General features: G+C 46.8%; 1 protein-coding gene across 15 annotated transcripts in view; it reads left to right on the forward strand.

Annotated features, from left to right (window-relative positions):
* Positions 1–21,274, forward strand: part of ENOX1 (ecto-NOX disulfide-thiol exchanger 1) — a 660,000-nt gene that overhangs the window by 487,458 nt on the left and 151,268 nt on the right. For all 15 annotated transcript variants that reach the window (XM_021065349.1, XM_021065348.1, XM_021065354.1 and 12 more), the window contains one exon: positions 8,944–9,156. In XM_021065349.1, the coding sequence (XP_020921008.1) occupies positions 8,944–9,156 (213 nt within the window). The remainder of the gene's footprint in view (positions 1–8,943; positions 9,157–21,274) is intronic.

The following is a 21,274-nucleotide window of genomic DNA, read 5'->3' on the forward strand; positions in this document are numbered from 1 at the left end:
AGGCAGAGGAGATAATGAATTTCCGTGTGTCTAACACAGACCGTCCACCCCTGGAGGAGCCCCGTGTTTGGACTGTGCAAAGAAGAGATTGATTAGACAGTAAGGAAAGATGATCTCCTAATTCACAGGGGATTTCTCCTGGCAAGAGCATTGAAAAGTTTTTTTGTGTACCCTTTCCGCCTCTGGAAAGCTTCGCATAATCTTTGATTATGTGGTGAAAGGAAGGGGTTTCTCTCTGCAGCAGGTGAAGTTTTGACAAAGCTTTGCAAGCAGTGTCCTTGGGATTCCCAGACGTGCGTCGGTCCAGGACACACAGTCTCCCTGGGAACAGCATCCATAATTTCCGAGTTCGAGTCGCTGATTTGCATACAGGATGCCCCTCCCCACCCCGACCCCAGCCTGCCAGAGGCTGGATGTGGTTGCCAGCATTTTGCGGAGATGGTGGTCAATATTTATGGTTCTAAGAAAGTCAAAATCAATAATGCTGTGAGCCGAGTGGAAGTTCCATTAGCTAAAAGCCAGGCTTCCCTCTTAGGGCAAAGGAAATACGAAGCCGGGGAGCCTGTTTGCGAATCACTGTCTCAGGCGTTGCTGACCTTCATAGAGGCAAGATGGGCCGTTTCACCTAGAAACCATTTGCCTGATCCCAAGGCAGGAAGACTCATTACGTGTTCATATTGCCTCCGCTGAATTTTCTCATTTTCACAGGCCCTGAATAGTTGGAGAGAGAGAGAAAGAGAGAGAGAGTGTGCGTGTGCCTCTGTAGGTATGTGTTAAGGATAGAGGGGAGTATTAACCGTTTGTACAGCCTTTCTGGGCTTTGAAGGAAAAGTGAGGAACCAGCCCTGTTGATGGTTCATGGAGCAGCCAGAGAATGCAGACTTGTTGAGGGATGTCTGATTTTAAGGGACACATAGTGAAATTTGGGGGGAACGTCACAGTAGCTGCGTTCTGGCCGTCCTCGATTTTCCATTCTGCTTAGATCAATATGTGACTGCACACTAAGTGATTTCCAGCCAGCCTGGAAGCCAGAAAGCAGGGACACCTGTATAAACACATCATTCATTGGGTGTGTGTGTGTGTGTGTGTGTGTGTGTGTGTGTAGTGTGTCCTCATTTCTTTGGAAAGAAAAGTGGTATAGAATGTCTTCCTTTTTAAAAACATCATTCTTTTATTTTTTTTTTTTTTGCTTTTTAGGGTCACACCCACAGCGTATGGAGGGTCCCAGGCTAGGACCCAGGGGTCCAATTGGAGCTACAGCTGCCAGCCTACGCCACAGCCACCGCAACGCCAGATCTGAGCCTCATCTGCGACCTACACCACAGCTCACAGCAACGCCAGATCCTTAAGCCACTGAGCGAGCCCAGGGATGGAACCCACAATGTCATGGTTACTGCTCAGATTTGTTCCTGCTGCGCCACAACAGGAACTGCGAAAAAGCTTGTTCTTAAGACATCTTGTTTAAACATGGAATCTCTCTTCATGTTGTTCCTTCTAGACGCCCCCCATACATCAGGCTGTTCCAGCCCACCTCAGTTTTCACGTTCAGGGTTCATGGCCTGCCTCTTGTCCTGCCCATTGTTCTGAAATTCAGGACCAGATCACCCCCCGGACAAAAAGGGAGAAGAAATTACCTACCAGGTTGATACCTTTCCCCTTCCTTGTCTGCACATCAGTTTCATTAAAGTCCTCCAGGCGCCCTTGCTGAGTCCCGAGTCCTGGGCTCCCTGTTGCACCCAGAGGCTTCTGAGACGACCACGACATGGGCTCTGCCTTCAAGGAGCTTGCAGTTCCTTGGTCCCTAGTGGATGCTGTAGCCGTGGACTCCTGACTATCCTACAAATATAAAATGAGCAGGCGCCCGTAATTTTATTTCACTCATTCATTCGTGAGAGAATGAGTAAGACGTTAACACTGGTTCAGAAGAAGGATTGCTTGGTGAAGATCTTATATTTTCTTCTCATTTGCATTATTATGGAGAAGAATGATTTGCATTGTTATCTGTTTTCCACAAATTATGTTCTGTCTCTAAAGAGCTGTAAACTCACCCAAAGCCAAGTAAAGATTCGCACCTCTGTGAAATCAGATCACCCCAGAGGGGTGGGTATGGAGCGGGTCCCCTGGGCCATGCCCAGCCGTCCACTGAAAGCATCTGTATTTCCCTCTGTGCCTGTTTCCAGGTCTTGGACTATTTCTTTGTGGGATGGAGATGCCAGGTGTTTAAGGAGCTCTTCTTTAAAAGGCGGTTGAGGGTTTGGTGACAGGGATGCACAGAGTTTGTAAGTTCATATCAGACCCCTTCAGCGTTCTCCACTATGTCAGAAACCACTTTCTCTTTCAGGTTGTCATTATCCTTTTTTTTTTTTTCCAATTTTTTTTATTATAGTTGATTTACAGTGTTCTGTCAATTTCTGCTGTACAGCAAAGTAACCAGTTTTGTATATACATATGTTATGTGTCTATACATATATACACATTATACATATATACATCCATATACATATGTCCACATATGTGTGTGTTTATTTTTTTTTTTCTTTTTCACATAGTATCTTCTATCATGCTCTATCCTAAGCGACTGGACATAGTTCCCTGTGCTGTGCAGTAGGACCTCACTGCTTATCCGCTTTAAATGTAACAGTTTGCATCTGCTAACCCTAAATCTCAGTCCATCCCCTTGCGCCTTGGCAACCACATGTCTGTTCTCCATGTCTGTGAGTCTGTTTCTGTTCTGTAGATAAGTTCATCTGTGCCCTGCTTTAGATCCCTTTTAACTTAGATGAGCTCCTAATCCCTTTCCCTGGCTCCTGTTGAGTGATGCCTTCCAGCTCTTCTCCAGTTGCAGTGTGCATGTGAAACACGCAGACTTGGCTGCAGCTTCTGAGTCAGGAGGCCTAAGTAAGGGTGAGGCTACCCTTTCAACAAGCTCCCCAATGAGGCCCAAGCTTGGGGTCTTTGAATAGCAAAGATAGGAGTTCCCGTCATGGCTCAGCGGTGAACGAACCCAACCAGCACCCATGAGGACACTGGTTTGATCCCTGGCCTCGCTCAGTGGGTTAAGGATCCGGCATTGCTGTGCGCTGTGGTGTAGGTCGCAGATGTGGCTCAGATCCCGAGTTGCTGTGGCTCTGGTATAGGCCGGAAGCATTAGCTTGGATTGGACCCCTCGCCTTGGAATCTCCGTGTGCCGTGGGTGGGGCCCTAGAAAGACAAAAAGACAAAAAAAATTAATAGCAAAGATACCATATGAAGTTTTCAAAGCGCCTGCTCTGCACGCATGCTCAATACACATGGAGGAGAGGAAAAGCGAGTGAATGCTGTGGCCGGGGACTCCTGACTATCCTACAAATATAAAATGAGCACACACCCGTGAAGTTACCAGAAATGAAGTGGGTAAGGATTCAGGTAGTGACACTGAAGAATGGGAATCGTTATACTATGTATTCCTCGCAGAGAAAGCTAACAACAGCTACTGCCTTCCCAGATTTAAAAAAGCTTTCCAAAAGATGTTTGAATCATTTGCTGAGCTGGTTAGCTTACTGTGGAAGGTGCTGCTTCTGTATAATTACCTGACATCACTCTTAACTTTCATCGCCAATGATAATAACCTCAGGTACCTGAAGGATAAAAGGACTAGCCAGCTTAAGCGCCATGGGAATATTTCTCTCTGGTAGACAGCGCGAAAATACTCTTTAACATGAAATTAAAATGTTTATTGCCAAGTGGTGTTTCCCAACTTGTGATCAGTGAATTTGTTGTAACTTTCCCGTACTAATCACTGCAAATCTATTAGACACAGAGCCTCGAGGGAATTCCCATTGTGGCTCAGCAGTAAGGGACCCAACTAGTATCCATGAGGACGCCAGGTAGGATCCCTGGCCTCGCTTAGTGGGTTAAGGATCCAGTGTTGCTGCAAGCTGTGATGTAGCTTACAGACATGGCTCAAATCTGGCGTGGCTGTGGCTGTGGTGTAGGCTGGCAGCTGCGCTCTGATTCATCCCCCAGCCTGGGAACTTCCACATTCATGGGTGTGGGCGTTAAAAGACAAAAAAAAAAAAAAAAAAAAAAAAAAAAGAGCCTAATGAAATAAATAAAGTACAAAGGGGAAAACGCAGAGTGAGCCAAAGATTGAAACACGTATGGGAAGTCTTGTTGTCACATGAGCCCCTCAGAACCAGAGACAGATACATAAACCGACAGTTACCGTACAGAGAGACGAGTGTTTGAATGGCAGGATATGTAGGGCACCGTGGAAACCCAGCAGTAGGCCTCATTCATGTTAGGGTTACAGGAGAGCTTCCTTTGTGAAAGGCACCTAGGCTGATCCTTGAAGGCAGCCCCGCAGGTGACCCAGATAGGATGCGCAAGTATATGCAAAAGTGTTTCACAAAGAGGACAGTGATGGAATGGGGGACGGATTGAAGGGGAAAATGCAGATCAGGGGAGGCCAGGGGCAAGCATCTGTGGTATCCTGGATGTGACAGTATGAGGACACCGATCAGAAACACTGGGCAATCTTTGGTGAGCAAAAGGTCCGTAATCTCTTCCTAATGTGCCAGTTTTCCCAGTGCTTACGGTGGCGAAGGCACATCTGCGTGTTTTCATTTCTAAAGGGCACCCATGTTCAGAGTTAGACCTACGCGTGTTCACTGCCAAGTATCAGGAATTGTTCTCAGTGCGTCTTTGGTGTGATTTCTACAAGCAGTGTTAATATTTTTCTGCATGAACTGCCGCAGTCCACATCCTGCTTAAATTAGTTTATATTGTTTTCTGTTTTCTCCGTGGTCTTTCCGCTGAATCCCAAATTGAATCTGCAGTTGGTTATTGAAAATAACCATTCCCTGGATTTCCTGTCGTGGCTCAGTGATTAACGAATCTGACTAGGAACTGTGAGGTTGAGGGTTCAATCCCTGGCCTCGCTCAGTGGGTTAAGGATCTGGCATTGCCGTGAGCTGTGGTGTAGGTCGGCAGCTACAGTTCCGATTAGACCCCTAGCCTGGGAACCTCCATATGCTGCGAGCGTGGCCCTAGAAAAGACAAAAAAGAAAATAACCATTCCTGATGCCCTCCTATAGCCATTCAGAGGGAGCTGCTGACGTGGTTGTAATTAACAAAGTCTGGTCTTACGTGGCAACAGATACTGACTAGACTTAGCAGTTGCGTGTTAACCAGTGTTCTCACAGTTAATTTGAATGTCAGCACATCCGTCCTCCATCAGCCTGCCTCAGAAAGTTCAGAAATGAGAACGAAATTGGGAGTTTTCAAAACTATGTACTAAGCCATATATATGTATAAATATGAGATACACAATATCATAGAGATTTTTAACTTAGATGTATACATAAAGAAAATGGAATTCTGCCTACTATTTATTCCTTGTCACAATATTAGACAGTCTCTTGCCTGCTGACTTTTAAAATTGTGTATTCTGGAGTTCCCGTCGTGGCGCAGTGGTTAACGAATCCGACTAGGAACCATGAGGTTGCGGGTTCGGTCCCTGCCCTTGCTCAGTGGGTTAACGATCCGGCGTTGCCGTGAGCTGTGGTGTAGGTTGCAGACATGGCTCGGATCCCGCGTTGCTGTGGCTCTGGCGTAGGCCGGTGGCTACAGCTCCGATTCAACCCCTAGCCTGGGAACCTCCATATGCTGCGGGAGCGGCCCAAGAAATAGCAACAACAACAACAACAAAAATAAAATAAAATTGTGTATTCTCAATTGCTTAATCCTAGGATTGTATTTTCTCTTTCTGAGAACAATTAATTAACTGTAATCTGCTGGTGAACTTATGCTTTAGGTCTAGGAGTAAAAAACAATAAGATTGGCTTGGCGTTCCCGAGGTGGCACAGCAGGTTAAGGATCCACCGTTGTCACTGCCGGGGCTCATGTCACAGCTACGGCATAGGTTCAATCTCGGCCCTGGAACTTCCGTATGCCCTGGGCGCAGCCAAAAATAAAAATGAAGATAAAAACAATTTGTTTTTTTTAAAGATCATCCGAACAGACATCTGTTTTTAAAGTTCAAGTGTGTTCTTCCTGACAATAAATTAGGGTGTTTATGAACTGAGTGACCACAAGCAAGAGGAAAAAAAAAAAAAGATGGGCCCCGTATGCGAGTGAAAGAAAGATGGAACCACATCGCTCTCTCTCCTTGGAAGCTCTGTAACAAAAACATCCAGGATTTTTCTTTGTGTGACGTAGAGATGAAAGTCACAGCCAAAGGGAAAAATGGTCCATGATGTCAGAGTTCTCTTTTTTCTTGTTATTTTTCAAAAGGAAAAAAAAAAGGATTTCCTCTAAGCATTCGTGTGGTTTCTTCTGTCTTTTCGGAGGCCCATTCTCCTAACACATATTGGCAGGGAGAGAGGCAGAGAGTGTGAGGGAGGCGGAATTTATTCCGACTGTAAGCGTCGCAGTGGGGCTCCCAGAAGCATAAGGCTAAATTATGGGCCTCTCCACGGGCTGAACGCAGTGTTAAGTTACGTGATGGATTCTATCTTATACAAGCCGCTCCGGTCCATGAAATGAGATAAGAACCCACTGCAGCTGGAGTTCACTGAGGGGTTGAACTTAGACTGAAATTCCAGAGTTAACGAAACCACATGAGTCAGCTATGGCGCTGAGCAAGTGCATGCTGGCTCCCCGTGAGCTGTGATGGGCAAGGAAATGCCAAGCTTTCCCATGCAGGCACCCCGTGCACCCTCCCCAGGCCAGTTATCTCCTTGGGGTCAGGGTGTGAGCCAGAGGGGCAGGTGTGCACAGGAAAAATGCTTGATTCCCCAAGCCCAGATTGGCACTGCCCAGGTGAGGGAGGGCCCAGGATGCTGGCCCAGCCTCAGAGCAATTTCCACCCTGGAGAAGACCGACCCCCCTCCACGGGCACTGGGCTGGGGGACTCTGCCTTCACTCAGTGCGTGTACCTCCTGGGCAGGCGGCAGCCGCAGCAATGAAGTTGTGCCCTGGTCTGGGAGGGGGTCTCTGGGAGCAAAGATGCTCCTGGTATTTCTCCAGGGCTGTGCAAAATTCACAAAGCACTCCGCGCAAATGCAGGCTTCGTGTGGTGTGTAAAATACTAACAACAGTGGTCAATTACGAAACATCTGGTGAGTCAAATAAAATAAAGAGCTTTAATGACCAAGTATGAGCCACCCTCTATCTGCTCACCTGGAGTGTCTATACATATATGGATGTATGCGTCTGTGTGAGTGTGGGTTATATCTGTAAACAATATATAGGCGTTCCCATTGCGGCTCAGGGGTAACGAACCCAGCTAGTATCCATGATGACATGAGTTCAATCTCTGACCTCACTCATTGCACTAAGGATCCAATGTTACCATGAGCTGTGGTGTAGATCACAGACATGGCTCGGATCCTGTGTTGCTGTGGGGTAGGCCGGCAGCTGCAACTCCGATTCAGTCTCCAGCCTGGGAATTTCATACGCCACAGGTGCGGCCCTAAAAGGACAAAAAACCCCAACAATGTATATAGTAATATATAAACAATAGAATACACACACAGTGTGCAGGGGTGTCTCTGATTTATCTCCAGTGGCCAGAGCATGACAGGCACTTGGTATTTGTCACATCCATGAGTAAGAATCTAAAGCACTCAGTCTAATTTTGCTCCTTATTTTTAGAATTCAAACTCTCCGCCGTTTACTTGGAAAAGGCAGGAGATTTTTCCTTTTTTATTAAAAAAAAAAAGGTTTTTAGCAGTATAGTTAAGTTATAATGTGCTAGTTTCTAGGATATTTTTCTTAAATCCCATTTTCTCAGGGTAGGAAAAAACCCCATGAAAGGCTTTTGTCCTCAAGTTTGTCTGGAAAATACACAGTGAGCCCTCAGCAGTGGGTTCGATTGATGTTGTAATAGCTGACACACCACTTCCAGTTCTGATTAAATGAGTTACATTCACACTTGCTTTTTCTCCATCTACAAACTATACAACACGGTTCCGGTAACTGTGTGCAAACAGGCAAGTCTCTTGGCTTCTCTGAAATGAACTTCATCACTTATTTACAGGCGGAACCTCCTGCCCCCTCATCCCAGCCCCACCCCACCCCGTTCAAACCAAGTTCAGATGGGTTTCTAACAGCCTTCCAAAGCAAACACCGCTCACGCCAGGAACAGGTCCTCTTTTGTTGAAAGCAAAGAAATATTCTAATTTCGAGTTTAATCAAATCGGTTACATTAAACCTAAAGTGAAATCAGTAGAACAAGAATTGACGTATTCCTACTACCACCTTGGGAACAATATCTTACATTGCACCCGCTTTTAAAAGTCATTTAATCTGTCATCCAAATCTTGATGACAACCCAGCAGATTCTAAGTCAGAAAACCAGTATCGCTGTGTGCTATTTCTGATGAAAGAGAAACGAAATGAACTGGCGAACAAATAGGTGAGTAACAGTTTTCCAAGCCAGTCTCAAGAAAGAGAAGTCTGGGTTTGATGGAAGGATGAGGTTCTACTGTATTTTAAAGGATGCTCAGAACAGATACTGACTCACAGACTGAAAAACTTAGGGTTTTCAAATGAGACAGGTTGGGGCGGGTAGGGAGATGCACTGAGGGTTTGGGATGGACGTGCGATAAAATTTGATTGTGATGATTGTTGTACAACTATACATGTAATAAAATTAATTGAGTAATTAAAAAATAATAATAAAAAAAGGATGCCCAGAACAGACCTTCTGCAGTCAAGCTCATCAGATTGGTAGATGAGAGCATGAACCACCTTCTTGGGTGGCTCTGCGGTGCAGTGGAGTTAGATGAGAAAAGAGAAGCTGAGTGATGATGGGGCCGTCGGTCGTGGGGAAGCTCATGGGTCAAGTCTGAAAACATATCCATTGGGATGGACCGTGCTCTGCCTTGAGAGACAAACCAAAGCGGAAACCCAAATCTTGCCTCCGCGTGACTTGGGCATTTGGTGATTTTCCGTTTCCAGACGACAGCAAGTTTTCAGAGGCCATCACCGTGCTGCTGTCCTGGATTGAGCGAGGGGAGGTGAACCGGCGGTCCGCCAACCAGTTCTACTCCATGGTCCAGTCGGCCAACAGCCACATCCGCCGGCTGATGAACGAGAAAGCCACCCACGAGCAGGAGATGGAGGAGGCCAAGGAGAACTTCAAAAACGCCTTAACGGGGATCCTCACGCAATGTAAGTAACACTTGGGAGGGGCCATCTCTTTTGTTGTGAGTTTGCCTTTTCTTGTGTCCTCATTTTTTTTTTTTTCCCATTTGGGGGTAAGTAGTCCAGTAATTTCCCATCTTACTCCATATCGAATGGCAAACCTCATAACCTATGTCATGTCCTGGGGCCACTTGGAGCAGCACGGACCCCGCCCCCGAGAGCTTACTTCTCAAGGTGAGCAATGTTTCTGTAGCTTTTCGGCAGATCACCCAGTCCCGTCCCCGGGGGTGGGACGGACAGATGCTTCTGGGGATGCTGGACCCACCGAGAATTCACACCACCCCTGCAGGGCGGCCGCCCCCACCCACCCACCCACCTGCCCGGGGAGGGGGGGCGACAGTAGGAAGCAGCCCCTGATCACCTTTCCCACGTGGTCCTTTAGGAGGGAGGTACCATCAGAAAAAGGATCCTTTATGTGAGGTGAGCCTTGGCTGTCAACACGGGCAAGTCAGAAGCAGAGATTTTTCTGCAGTGTTATTTTTTTATTTTTGGTTTTTTTTTGTCTTTTCTTCATTTGGAAAGCAAATCGCCTTAACCACTTAATGCCAGTAATTTTTCATGTCCGGATCCTAAATTGATGAGCAGGCATAAAGGAGGTTTTCTCGTAGAACAGTAGTCAGGGTAATTACCCAGGGCTCTATTTTTAAAAAAGGGCGTGTGTTTTTTGCGGGCGCTCTATCTGTGTCTGTGGTTATAATGCATCACGGAGGCTGACGTGCCTTTGCGTGGTAAAAGCCGCTGAATGACACTGTGACAGTCCCGTCGCTGTCTTCCACACCAGGTGCAGGATCCCCCACGGGCTGGTGGTCTATGCAATTTACATGTTCGTTGTGAGAATAAGTATTCTTTTCAGTAAGGGGATGTGCCAAAATGCCAATCACCTGTTTCATCAGTGTAAACCCCAGCAATAATGTACCCATCAGGATGAGGAGTGAGAAGGGCATGAAACAGCAGGATCTTAACTACAAATGTGTTTTAGGTGACTTTGTTGTCTAGAGATCATTTTGGCTGCAGCGTTAAATATCATATAAGGAAACTCCCAAACATAAACTCTGAGCGGTGACCAAATACCAACCCACCTGGGACATCTGTCTTTATAGGAAAAAGAAAAGAAAAAGGAAAGACGGGAGAACAGAACTGCTGTATCAGTTCTGACCATACCAGAGGCATGGTCAGATGCCTTACCTAGAGTCCCCGGTGGTGAGCAATTTCCTTTGACCTGACTGCGCATGCCTAGCAGTTCTGAAGTTGTGGTTGTCTGGGCTTGGATCAAGTACTGATACCGAGACTCCCTTTAAAGGAGGGAAGCAGAGGATGGAGTAGTAGGTAGAGAAGGGTAGGGTGGGTTGCCGGCAGAGAGGAGCGGGAGAGAAAGGCCACACCATTCCAAGAATGCCATTCCTGCAAAGTTATGGCAAGAAGCCAACTGCCTGAACAGTAGGACGATGGCCGATGGCTGATTGCTGATTGCCTTTGCTCTTTAGCCTCAGTTTTAAATAAATCCTCATTTCTGTGCAGTGTACAGTCCCCTCAGGCAGGAAAATCTCAACCCTTGACTCTCACAAGGAGGAGAGCAAGGCAGGCCACACTGTAGAATAAGGGAGGATTTTGGTTTTCTTCCTGGCAATAAAAAAGCACCTGTTGGAGTTCTCTTCGTGGCTCAGGGGTTAACAAACCCGGACTAGGATCCATGAGGATGCGGGTTTGATCCCTGGCCTCGCTAAGTGGGTTAAAGATCCTGCATTGCCATGAGCTGTGGTGTAGGTTGCAGACGTGGCTCAGATCCCAAGTTGCTGTGGCTGTGCTATAAGCCAGCAGCTACAGCTCCGAATCGACCCCTAGTCTGGGAACTGCCGTATGCCTGGGTGCGGCCCTAAAACACACACACACACACACACACACACACACACACACACACACACACACAAAAGCACCTGTTAAAAACAAGCATGGCTAATATTACACAGGTATGAGCTAGCCCAGGGGTGAAACCTGTGAGAGACAAAAAAGTCCAGCATGTGGGGTTAGAGACATCAGCGTTTAACTGCTGATAAAAGCAGAATTGGAGGATGGGGTTGAGATCTGCAGCAACGATGGGCCTCATGATGCTGGACCTGGGGGTTGAGCATCTGGCCACAGGCAGACGCGAGCACTGCAGGCTGCTTCTTCTGGAGCCTGCACCTGTGTGTATCACATAGCACGCAGAGAAGCAGAGGGGGATGAGTGCAGGTGACCCTTGATCAACACGCAGGGAGTTAGAAGCTTGGACCCTCTGCATGGTGAAGAATCTTTGCATAACTTTACAGTTGTGCCTTCCTATCTGCGGTTCCACAACCTCAGATTCAACCAACCACAGATGCAGCAGTATTGCAGTATATGTAAGTGGACCCATGCAGTTCAAACCCATGTTGTTCCAGGGTCTGCTGTGCTCTTGCTCCCTGAAAAGCAAGGCCAGGAATTTTGGAGAGAAATCCTGCTTCACGGAAACCACCAGACTAGAGATTATTATTATAGATATATTTAGGCACCTCATCTACAAAATATCAAAAGTGAAATTCTTGCTTTTAAGCTTTAAACTTGTTCCTCTTTGGGTTTTAACGTCCCCCTTTAATAAATTATCAGACCAAAACCCTGTAAGTCCTTTTTACACCCACTGTCCCCCACCAGCAAAGGCCACATCTAGGAAACCCATTGTTTCAACATGCAGAATTGACCCCCCTTTTCTTCCTCTTAACCACCACCATTCAGTGCAGGCCACCTGACCTACAGTAAGAACCTGGTATGTCAGCTAGATACTATGTCCATCTAACAGAAAACCCCACCACACTGTGTCTTAAATGAAGTATTTCCTTTTCATGCACAGTGAAATCTAGATATAAGTGTCTATTGGCACTGGTTCAGTGGTTCAAGGCTGTTAAGCCTGAGGTTTCTGTGATGCTGTTAGCCTCCCTAGATGGGTAAGAGGGCTGCAGTTGCTCCTGCCATCACATCATTTTTTTTCACGGATTTGAATCACATAAGAAAAAGGGGAGGAAGAAAGAGGAAAGGGTTGCACCTGTAGAGTGGGAAAGCAAAACTGGCCCAAAGAGCCCCAGCAGGCTTCCATTTATGTCTCATTGTACAGAGTTATTATATGTGGCCATGCCCAGTGACAAGGAAAATAGGAAATGCCCTTTTTTGATTGGGCTCATTGCTCTCCATCATAAAACTGGAGTTCTCTGAGTAACGAAGGAGGGGAGAATTGCAGTTTCTGCTCTGTAATCCCTCCTTTCCTCCTTCACTCCAGCTCAGTCTGTTTTTCACACATTGTCTGATGTAACTCAGAGCCTATCTTCCCCACTTAAATCCCTTTGCACCTAAAATGACCTGCCTTCTCGCATGCCCAGCACTCTCCGGGCTTGCCTCTGTGTCAGCTTTCCCTCAACTCATGACATGTCATCCCCATCAGCTTCTTTTGCGCCGATCCCATCAGAGCCGCCTCCCACCTCTGAGCCTTTGCACATCTGTTCCCTCTGTCCGGTGTGCTCTTCCCTGCACTCTTCGTACCTGAATCCTTCTCATCCTGTAAGTCCCTCCCTCCCAGAGGGGGCTTCCTGACCCACCCCTGCATTCATCAGGTCCTCATTTAATGAATCATCTGCTTTCCGTCCGTTATTATAATAAGCATCACAAAGGAAAGGATATGTCTCTCTTAGTCACTGATACATATCAAGTGCCTGGAACGTGGAAATATGCAGAAAACCTTTGGTGGATGAGTGAGTGAATGGATGAGCACATTGGAAGGACGGGAGTCTGAAACACTGAGTCCAGAAGCTTCCAGGAGCCTCACAGAACAGTTTGGCATTGGCACTACCACTGTCTGTGGATAACGGGGTTTCACCTTGTGCGTGTAATCAAACATTTTTTTTTTGTCTCTTTAGGGCCACCCTCATGGCATATGGAGGTTCCCTGGCTAGGGGTCCAGTTGGAGCTGTAGCCACCGGCCTACGCCAGAGCCACACCAACCTTGGGATCCAAGCTGCATGTGCAACCTACACCACAGCTCACGCCAACGCTGGATCCTTAACCCACTGAGCAAGACCAGGGATGGAACCCACATCCTCATGGATGTTAGGTTCACTAATCACTGAGCCACGATGGAAACTCTGCAATTTTTTTTTTTTAAAAAAAACAGCTCACCAGCTCTGCTTTTGTCGGAAATTGCTCTCTTTTCCCAGACCCTTGGTAACAGGCTAGAGGCTATTAGGAGAGCTGGGGCAGAAGAATAAACAATAAATGAAAGTTCATGTTGACATGTCCCCATTTGTCACTGTCTGACATCCTGTACGTTCTCCCATCTTCCTATTACTATTTGTGAGGTTCCCCCTTAACCCTGGCATTTGATTCTGGGACGGATTCCAGCAGCCAGCAGATGTCAACAGAGATTGTGAAAACCCCAGCTGCACTTGACAGCGCCCCCCCTCCCCAACCGCGAGCTGTCCAGGGGGTCCTCGCCCCAGTCACCGAGGGCCCGAGGGACCTTCGTGTGCATCCCTGATTTCCAGGACCCTTCAGGATGACCCCAAGATGGCAGGGACTTTAAATGGGCGCCTCAGCTGGAATGAAGCCTGCGAGGTAGAACAGGAACATTGCATGGCTCACTGAGCAATCTCAGAATTTTCTATTCATTCCTCTGTGCTTTTACAAAGCTGACAATTCCCCAGATGCAAAGGGGAACCAAATTCTACCCACGAAAGCGGTCATGAAAATATTAGCAGTAACCTAGCTTGCCGGGTAGATGTGTGTTCATATTCTCATCCTTTGAATTTTTAAATATATCTCAGTTCACGTCTGGTGGACTTGTGTTTGTCTCAGCCCTGTTTCCGGCTTCCCCCAGCCAGCCTCAGGGTGAGTTGGGTGTCCATACACAGAGCTGCCTCTAAACCAATAGCTGCACAAGTCCACAGCCTCTGCGTATGAAGACACATATTTGCCATATTTTCCCAAAGGCAGAACCAGTCATACCCCCATTTATCGGCACGCATATTCCTGGCAAACACCCCAGGAGTCCCACTTGGCTTGGTCCTTTTGAGTTAGATTGGGATAGCAGTAAGATTCAGGACCTACCTCTCAGCTTGTTTTCCCCACAGTGGCTGGAAATCTGGTTATTTGGCGATTGCACCCTCCCCCATAAATGACCCCCCCCAGTGTCACTGCCGTTCCCCTAGCATCCCAGGGGCGCCTCTCCGTTAGAAAGTCCAGTTTCAGGGAACCGTTTGTAGGCAGTTTGGAAGCAGGTATATTGTTGAGCCAGCGTATTCCAGCAAGTGGGGCCAGCCGGGTATCCTGAAGGGAGGACCCACCGAACAACTCCCAGGAACATTCAGGTATATTCCAAGCACATTAAAAGTGTGGTCCCTATATAAGCTTTTTGGAAATAGCCAACTGGTAGAACAGGAGAGGGGAAATTCCATTGAGTGTTGGTTCATTAAGCTGGCTCGAAGGCACACATCTCCTTGTCTTACCATATTTGCCCTGGCTTTCTTATTTGAACAAAAAGCATTTGCTCAAAGGCAAAAAATCAAGAGCCATGAATAATTACATAAAGAAAACGTGATTTATTTCAAGGTCTTACATCAAAGGCCAGCAGTTACCTTCTAGCTTTGTTGGGGCTCTGTTCTGCCAACATTTAAGTTCTAACCTTCTCTCCAGGGTTGGATATTTAAAGCAAATAGAGGAGTTTCCTGGTGGCTCAGGGGGTTAAGGATCTGGTGGTGTTACTGCTGTGGCGCAGGTTCGATCCCTGGCCAAGGAACTTCCACATGCCATGGGCACGAAAAAAAAGTGCACAGGCATTGTTGCCATCTGAGCCTTGGCGTAAAGTGTCAAAGAGCAGCAATTAAACCCAACCTAGAGTTGGGGGAGTAAAGTATCCACACACGTCTTAGGATCGTTTTTCACGTCTGACCACGGATGTGTGGTTTTCGAAGACTGGGTGAGAGCATCATCTGTCCCGTTGGGGCACCTGGGGCTTTGCCCTCCTTTCCAGGCCAGCTTCATGGATCTCATTTGCTAGATGTGGAAGCGAATCCTCTCATGCTTATGTCATCGTATCCTTGCACCATCCTTGTGTCGTTGCCTAACCTGTCCATCGCGCAACACCTTCCCCCCCGGTTTCCCACCTGAGAGGCCTTCTCAGCTTTTGATCTTTTCTTTTTAAGCATGGGCACCTCATAGGAACTCCCCGTAGGCCTGCCCATCTTGAGTTTTTCGGTGATGAGTGAAGCTTGTCATTTCCAAGCTCAAAGAGGAGCTGTTTCAAAAGTTGAAGAAGCATGGCGCACAGCGCTCACTTATTAATATGCATGCCAGGATGATCAATTGTGCATGCCTTGTTCCAACACACACGTATCTAATGAAAATTTAAACACTCCATGATAGGCCCACTCGGGCACTTGCCCAGCACGCTTCCTGGTGAGAGAGGAGAGAGGGAAGGGAGCAAAGTGGGGAAAAGGCAAACGGGAAGCAGACGGCAACGACAGAGAGGGGCTCATTAATATTAATTTAAGAGTACCTACCATGCATGTCAATGAGCAGGACGGGGAAGTAGACATTGCCGAATATCAGAACTGCAGGGGGCCTCAGAGGCTCGTTGGCCCCCAAATGCTCTCCTTTTCTAGAGGAGGAGACTGAGGTTCAGGGAGGACACCTGATAGGCCCTAATCATTTGGTGGTTTCTGGGCAGATTGGAACCCAAGCCTCTTGGCTCCTTGGACAGTTTGCTTTCTGTGTGTGTGTGTGTACATGTACTTATGAAAAATGAAAATAATCAGGAGATTATAACTGTAAACTTACAGTTTACAGTGGAGTGGAAGAAGTGTGCTAGCATCACCTTTGCATAGACACACCGCCACCTGGTTAGAAAAGGAAGGCTTTGCCTCTACTCTAGCAGGACCCTCTTTCCCACCTTCCCATCCTTCGTCTGAAGTATTTCCCCTCCTTCCCAGGCCAGAACCGAAGCTCCTGTGACACCTCCTCCATGACGCCTTCCTGTCTATTCTGTACATCTAACCGCCTCCCTTTCTGCTCCTTCTGCAGTGCTCGTTAATCCTGTCTACTTGAGCATTTGATTATTTTCTCAGCATCAGGTTTGGGCGTATGGGTTTTTTCCTCTGTCCTGAGTTGAGGCTAAATAGAGACAGAAAGCATTTACTACTCTCTTTTCCCACCTCACGGCCCCCCTTTCAGGCATAATTCTTGGAAGCACCTCAGTACAGATACTGGTTGTTGATCAAATATTGTTGGTGGAAACGAAGGTGGTATTGGAAATTGGGCTGGGAGCTAATAACTGCAAAACATATTCCAAGTGTTGGGGAGTTCCCCATTGTGGCATGTCGGAAATGGATCTGACTAGGAACCATGAGGTTGCAAGTTCAATCCCTGGCTTCGCTCAGGGGGTTAAGGATCTGGTGTTGCTGTGAGCTGTGGTGTAGGTTGAAGATGTGGCTTGGATTCAGCGTTGCGTAGGCAGGCAGTTGTAGCTCTAATTAGACTCCCAGCCTGGGAACCTCCATATGCTGCAGGTGCAGCCCTAAAAAAAAAAAAATACTCTAAATTTCGGGTTGGGGAGTAAACCATGATCTCAACTGGCTTTGCTCTAATATACCATTCTCCTTAAAGGTCAAATACATCGGCTATACTTGAGAATTTTGCAGAAGTAGTATTACAGCACTGTTATTAATGTTACTTTAACCTGGAGATCGGGAATGTTAGAACCATCCTGCAAATTTGCTTTATATATTTATGATAGGAAATGGCATCAACCGCATCTTAGATCTCAAAAAGAGCCAACAGTGGAGAGACTTTCAACCAGACACGAAGAGATCCTGGTTCTGATTCCAGGTCTGATCCAAGCTTGACCATTCATTCGCCAGGTGACTTGAGGAAGGTCTTGGAAGCTCCTTGAGTCTTCATTCTCTCATCACTATGGTACAAGGGTTTTCCAGGCAACCCCTAGGGTCTCTTCCCACCCTGACAATTCACCTGCCCTTATCATATCAAACAACATCCACCCTTGAACATCTATGAATGTCTGAACACCACAGGCACCTGCCAGGACCCAGCCAAAATGTCATTAGTTCCTGAGCTGATCATGAAACAGGGGATCGGGTGGTTCTCCCTGCGCATGCCCAGACTCCGCCTTGCTGGGGAGGTTACCCTCCTGCAACCCCCCCCCTCCCCCGACAGAGTGTGTGTGGCCCCCTGCTGGTGATGCAGACTGGACAGAACTCATGTCCAAGGGGCTGCATCTTGCACCGACCCTTCTCCTCTGCCACATCCTCCTCTGTTTACTTGACTAAGCTCGTAAAAGCCTCTCTGAAATGTGAGGGGTTTCTGATCTCCGTGTGAACCTTGACAGCCCATTCCGCCCCCCCACTCACCCCCACTTTCAGGCAGATGGGCATCCTTGTCCACATTTCTCCTGCCTAAAAAGCCCTTTTCTGAAATCATTTCCTTCTCAGGAACGTCTCCACTAAACATTTTTTTCTTTAATTTCCACCAAGGGAAATCTGGCTCCTCTGTCTCTGCTGTCAAAAAAGAATTTTATGAAGTGTTAAAATGTTTTCCCACGTCTCTGGCCATCATGGCTATGGTGCATGCGTGGAGGGAAAAAAAAAAAAAAAAAAAAACCTCCCCATAACTGCTTCAGCGACTGAGCGGGCTTTCCACTGCTCCTTAAAAGCATAGAGATGGCTGTATTTGCCAATGTTTTAAGTGCTGCAAACATAGTTTTCATTTAAAAAATAATAATAATGCCTCTTTGCTCTCGGAATAACTGTCCAGAGGAAAGTCTGTTTTATAAAGACTTTTAAATCAAAGGTGAGCGTAGGATTTTCTATTTCATGGGACACCAGAACTGATAGCAGAAGATGCTGGAAGCTGGCCACCACCGAGGTGAGCCTTTTTTTTTCTTTTTTCTGGTATCTCCTTTCAGTCTTCCTTTTCAAAAAAAATAAGGTATCTATCTAGGACTGAGCCAAGCAAGGCGGTATGCTGTTAACACTGTTTTTTAATTTAATGACAACCGAATATGGGAGAAAAATTAAATCTTCCACTCTGCAACTTTAAAGAATTGTAGAAGCCTAGATTTCAAGAATTAGAATATAAACGTTGAGTGGAACACAGAAGTTCAGGAACTATCTTAATTCCTGGGAGCTAAAGATAAAAACCCTGGAGTTCCCATCATGGCTCAGCAGTCATGAACCCACCTAGTATCCAGGAGGACACAGGTTCGATCCCTGGCCTCGCTCCGTGGGTTACAGATCCGGCATTGCCGTGAGCTATGGTGTAGGTCACAGAGGCGGCTTGGATCCCCGTGTTGCTCTGGCTGTGGTGTAGGCCAGCAGCTGTAGCTCCAGTTTGACCCTTAGCCTGGGAACTTCCACGGGTGCGGCCCTAAAAAGCCAAAAAAAAAAAAAAGAACCTTGCCACCTTAATCTGAGCCCAGTTGGTAAGAACTGGGAAAGAAGCCACTGCCTAGCATGAGGGGGAGGGGGCACTCTGAGGAAGCAGTCTCCGAGTTACTTTGGAGTGCATCCACACTTTTAAAAAAAATCCTTCACAAAAAACTTTTTAAAGCCAGCACACTTTCAAATTAGATCAGAGGAAAAGTGAGATACCGGGAAAGTTCCTTGAAGGCAGAGATGAGGCATTCTTGACTCTGTGCAACTGAAAAAGAAGTGCAGCCTCGTCTTTGTGCCCCAGCTAAAGATCACTGTCCAGGGTGAATCATGAAAAGTAGCCACAGACAGCTTGCGAGGATGTCCATTGAAGGAGAAGAACTGCCAAGATGTGTAGACACAGCCTCCCGCCCCCGCCCTGCTCTAGCAGGTGCTTGTGTGCCCTGCAAAGCCAAAAGTATTTGTTGTCAGCTTCCCTGCAGAAAGTTCACTGACCCCCAGTGCCACGGGATCCCAGGGGTAGAAAGGATATTCCGGATTGACGTGTCCACCCGCCTTGAACTTGGGTTTCCGACAAGCGGAGATTTCTCTAGACCACACAGCTGCTTGGTGGGGAAGCCGCAACCTCAGCACTGTGGGCTGCCTGAACCCCTGCCTTCCCTTGGGCAGCCCCCAACTGAGTGTGATTCCCAGACCCCTAAAAGCACTTCCTTGGCCCCACCTCAAGCTTCCTCTGCTGAGGCTTATGCTTCAACAACAGGGATAAACAGAATTAGGGTGGAATGGATTTTAGATTAACGTGGTGCTGAGAGGTGTCAGTTGCAGTCTGGTGGGCAGATGGGCAGGAGCTTTTTTCCCAGACCCTAGGTTGCTGCTTCGCTGTGCTTCAGATGCCTCAGCAGACTTTTGGAGAGGGCTTGGTGCAGCTCCTTGCCCCATCACAGCCTCAAATATTTGGCTTCTTTGCATCAGAACATTCTGCTTAAGAGTTCCCATTGAGGCTCAGTGGTAATGACCTGGACTTATATGCATGAGGACACAGATTTGATCCCTGGCTTTGATCAGTGGGTTAAGGATCCAGCATTGCCTCGAGCCTCGATGTATTTTGCAGATGCAGCTCGGGTCTGGCGTGGCTGTGGCTGTGGCAGAGAGCAGCAGCTGTAGCTCTTGATTCGATCCCTAGCCTGGGAACTGCCATGTGCTGGGGATCCCTAAAAGCAAAAACAAAAACAAATTAAAACTGCAGGTATTCTTAACTATTTTTTTTGCACTGTTGAGCATTTCTTATAGGATTTCCCATTGTGGCTTAGTGGCAACGAACTTGACTAGTATCCGTAAGGACATGAGTTCGATCCCTGGTCTCTCTCAGTGGGTTAAGGATCCAGCATTGCCGTGATCTTTGGTGCAGGCCAGAGATGAGGCTCCGATCTGGCGTTGCTGTGGCTGTGGTGTAGGCCGGCAGGTGCAGCTCTGGTTCAACCCCTGGCCTGGACCCTCCATATGTCATGGGTGCAGCTCTAAAAAAAGACCAAAAAAAAAAAATGTCTTCTAATGATCTTATATAAAAAAAGTGTCAGAAGATATGTCTGAGGCTGTTCAGTGCAGCCTTATTAGTAATATACATAAGATTAGGTGGTTAAGATAAACTAAGTAAAAAAGAGCAAGATATAGCACAGTGTATATCGTCTTACCACCTTTATGTAGGCACAAAAAGATTGCACAGAGAAAAATATACACCATGTGTATTTCACTTATAACTTTTTCTCTGGATGCATAAACTGTTAATCGTGGTTACCTTTGAAGAGAGACACTGGGCCCTGGTCAAGAAGGGAAGGCAGACTTTTGACTTTTCATTTGATTCCTTTTTTCTTATATACATACATTACTTTTATTTCATCAATCAGGATAATCTAGACACGGGGATGTATTGGATTTTCAAAAGCCTAATAAGTGCTCTATATAAGGAACCATTAAAATTATGATAGCCTCATGGATTTTTGTTCCATAACTTGCCAGCCTATTTGAATAGATGCATTAAGAAGAGGACCTGTGGTTCTCTGAAACGTACCGGGATTTATACAAAGCTTCAAAAAGTCGCTGTCTGCCCAATATCCTCCCATTTCCCTGGACAATGTCACCCTTTCCTGCTTGCTTAAAAATTTGCTAAAAGTAGGAACTGAGAGTTTGGGGTTGGTAGATGCAAACAATTCCATTTAGAATGGATAAGCAGTGAGGTCCTACTGCACAGCACAGGGAACTCTATCCAGTCTCTTGGGACAGAACATGATGGGAGAGAATATGAGAAAAGGAATATATATATAACTGCCAGACTGACTGGTTCACTTTGCTGTGTGGCAGAAATTGGCAGAACGTTGTAAATCAACTATAATATAAAAAAAATTGGTAAAAGTACCTTGTTTCTTTTTTTTTTTTCTTTATAATTTGAACAGCATGTTTTTTTCTTCTATCCCCATTCCATTCCCCCAAAGAACCGCGTTTCTGGCCTCCTCCAGCCAGGAAGGTGGGGACCCCAGAGTCTGCCATTTGCGTTTTGGCTTCAGGTTTCACAGGGCTGTGATGGATTCTTGGTGTCACGACGCCTGGCTCTTTTTCCTCATCTCGAGACAAAACCCCGGCATGTCCTT

The sequence above is a fragment of the Sus scrofa genome, chromosome 11 (assembly GCF_000003025.6).
Source record: "Sus scrofa isolate TJ Tabasco breed Duroc chromosome 11, Sscrofa11.1, whole genome shotgun sequence".
Lineage (NCBI taxonomy): Eukaryota > Metazoa > Chordata > Mammalia > Artiodactyla > Suidae > Sus > Sus scrofa.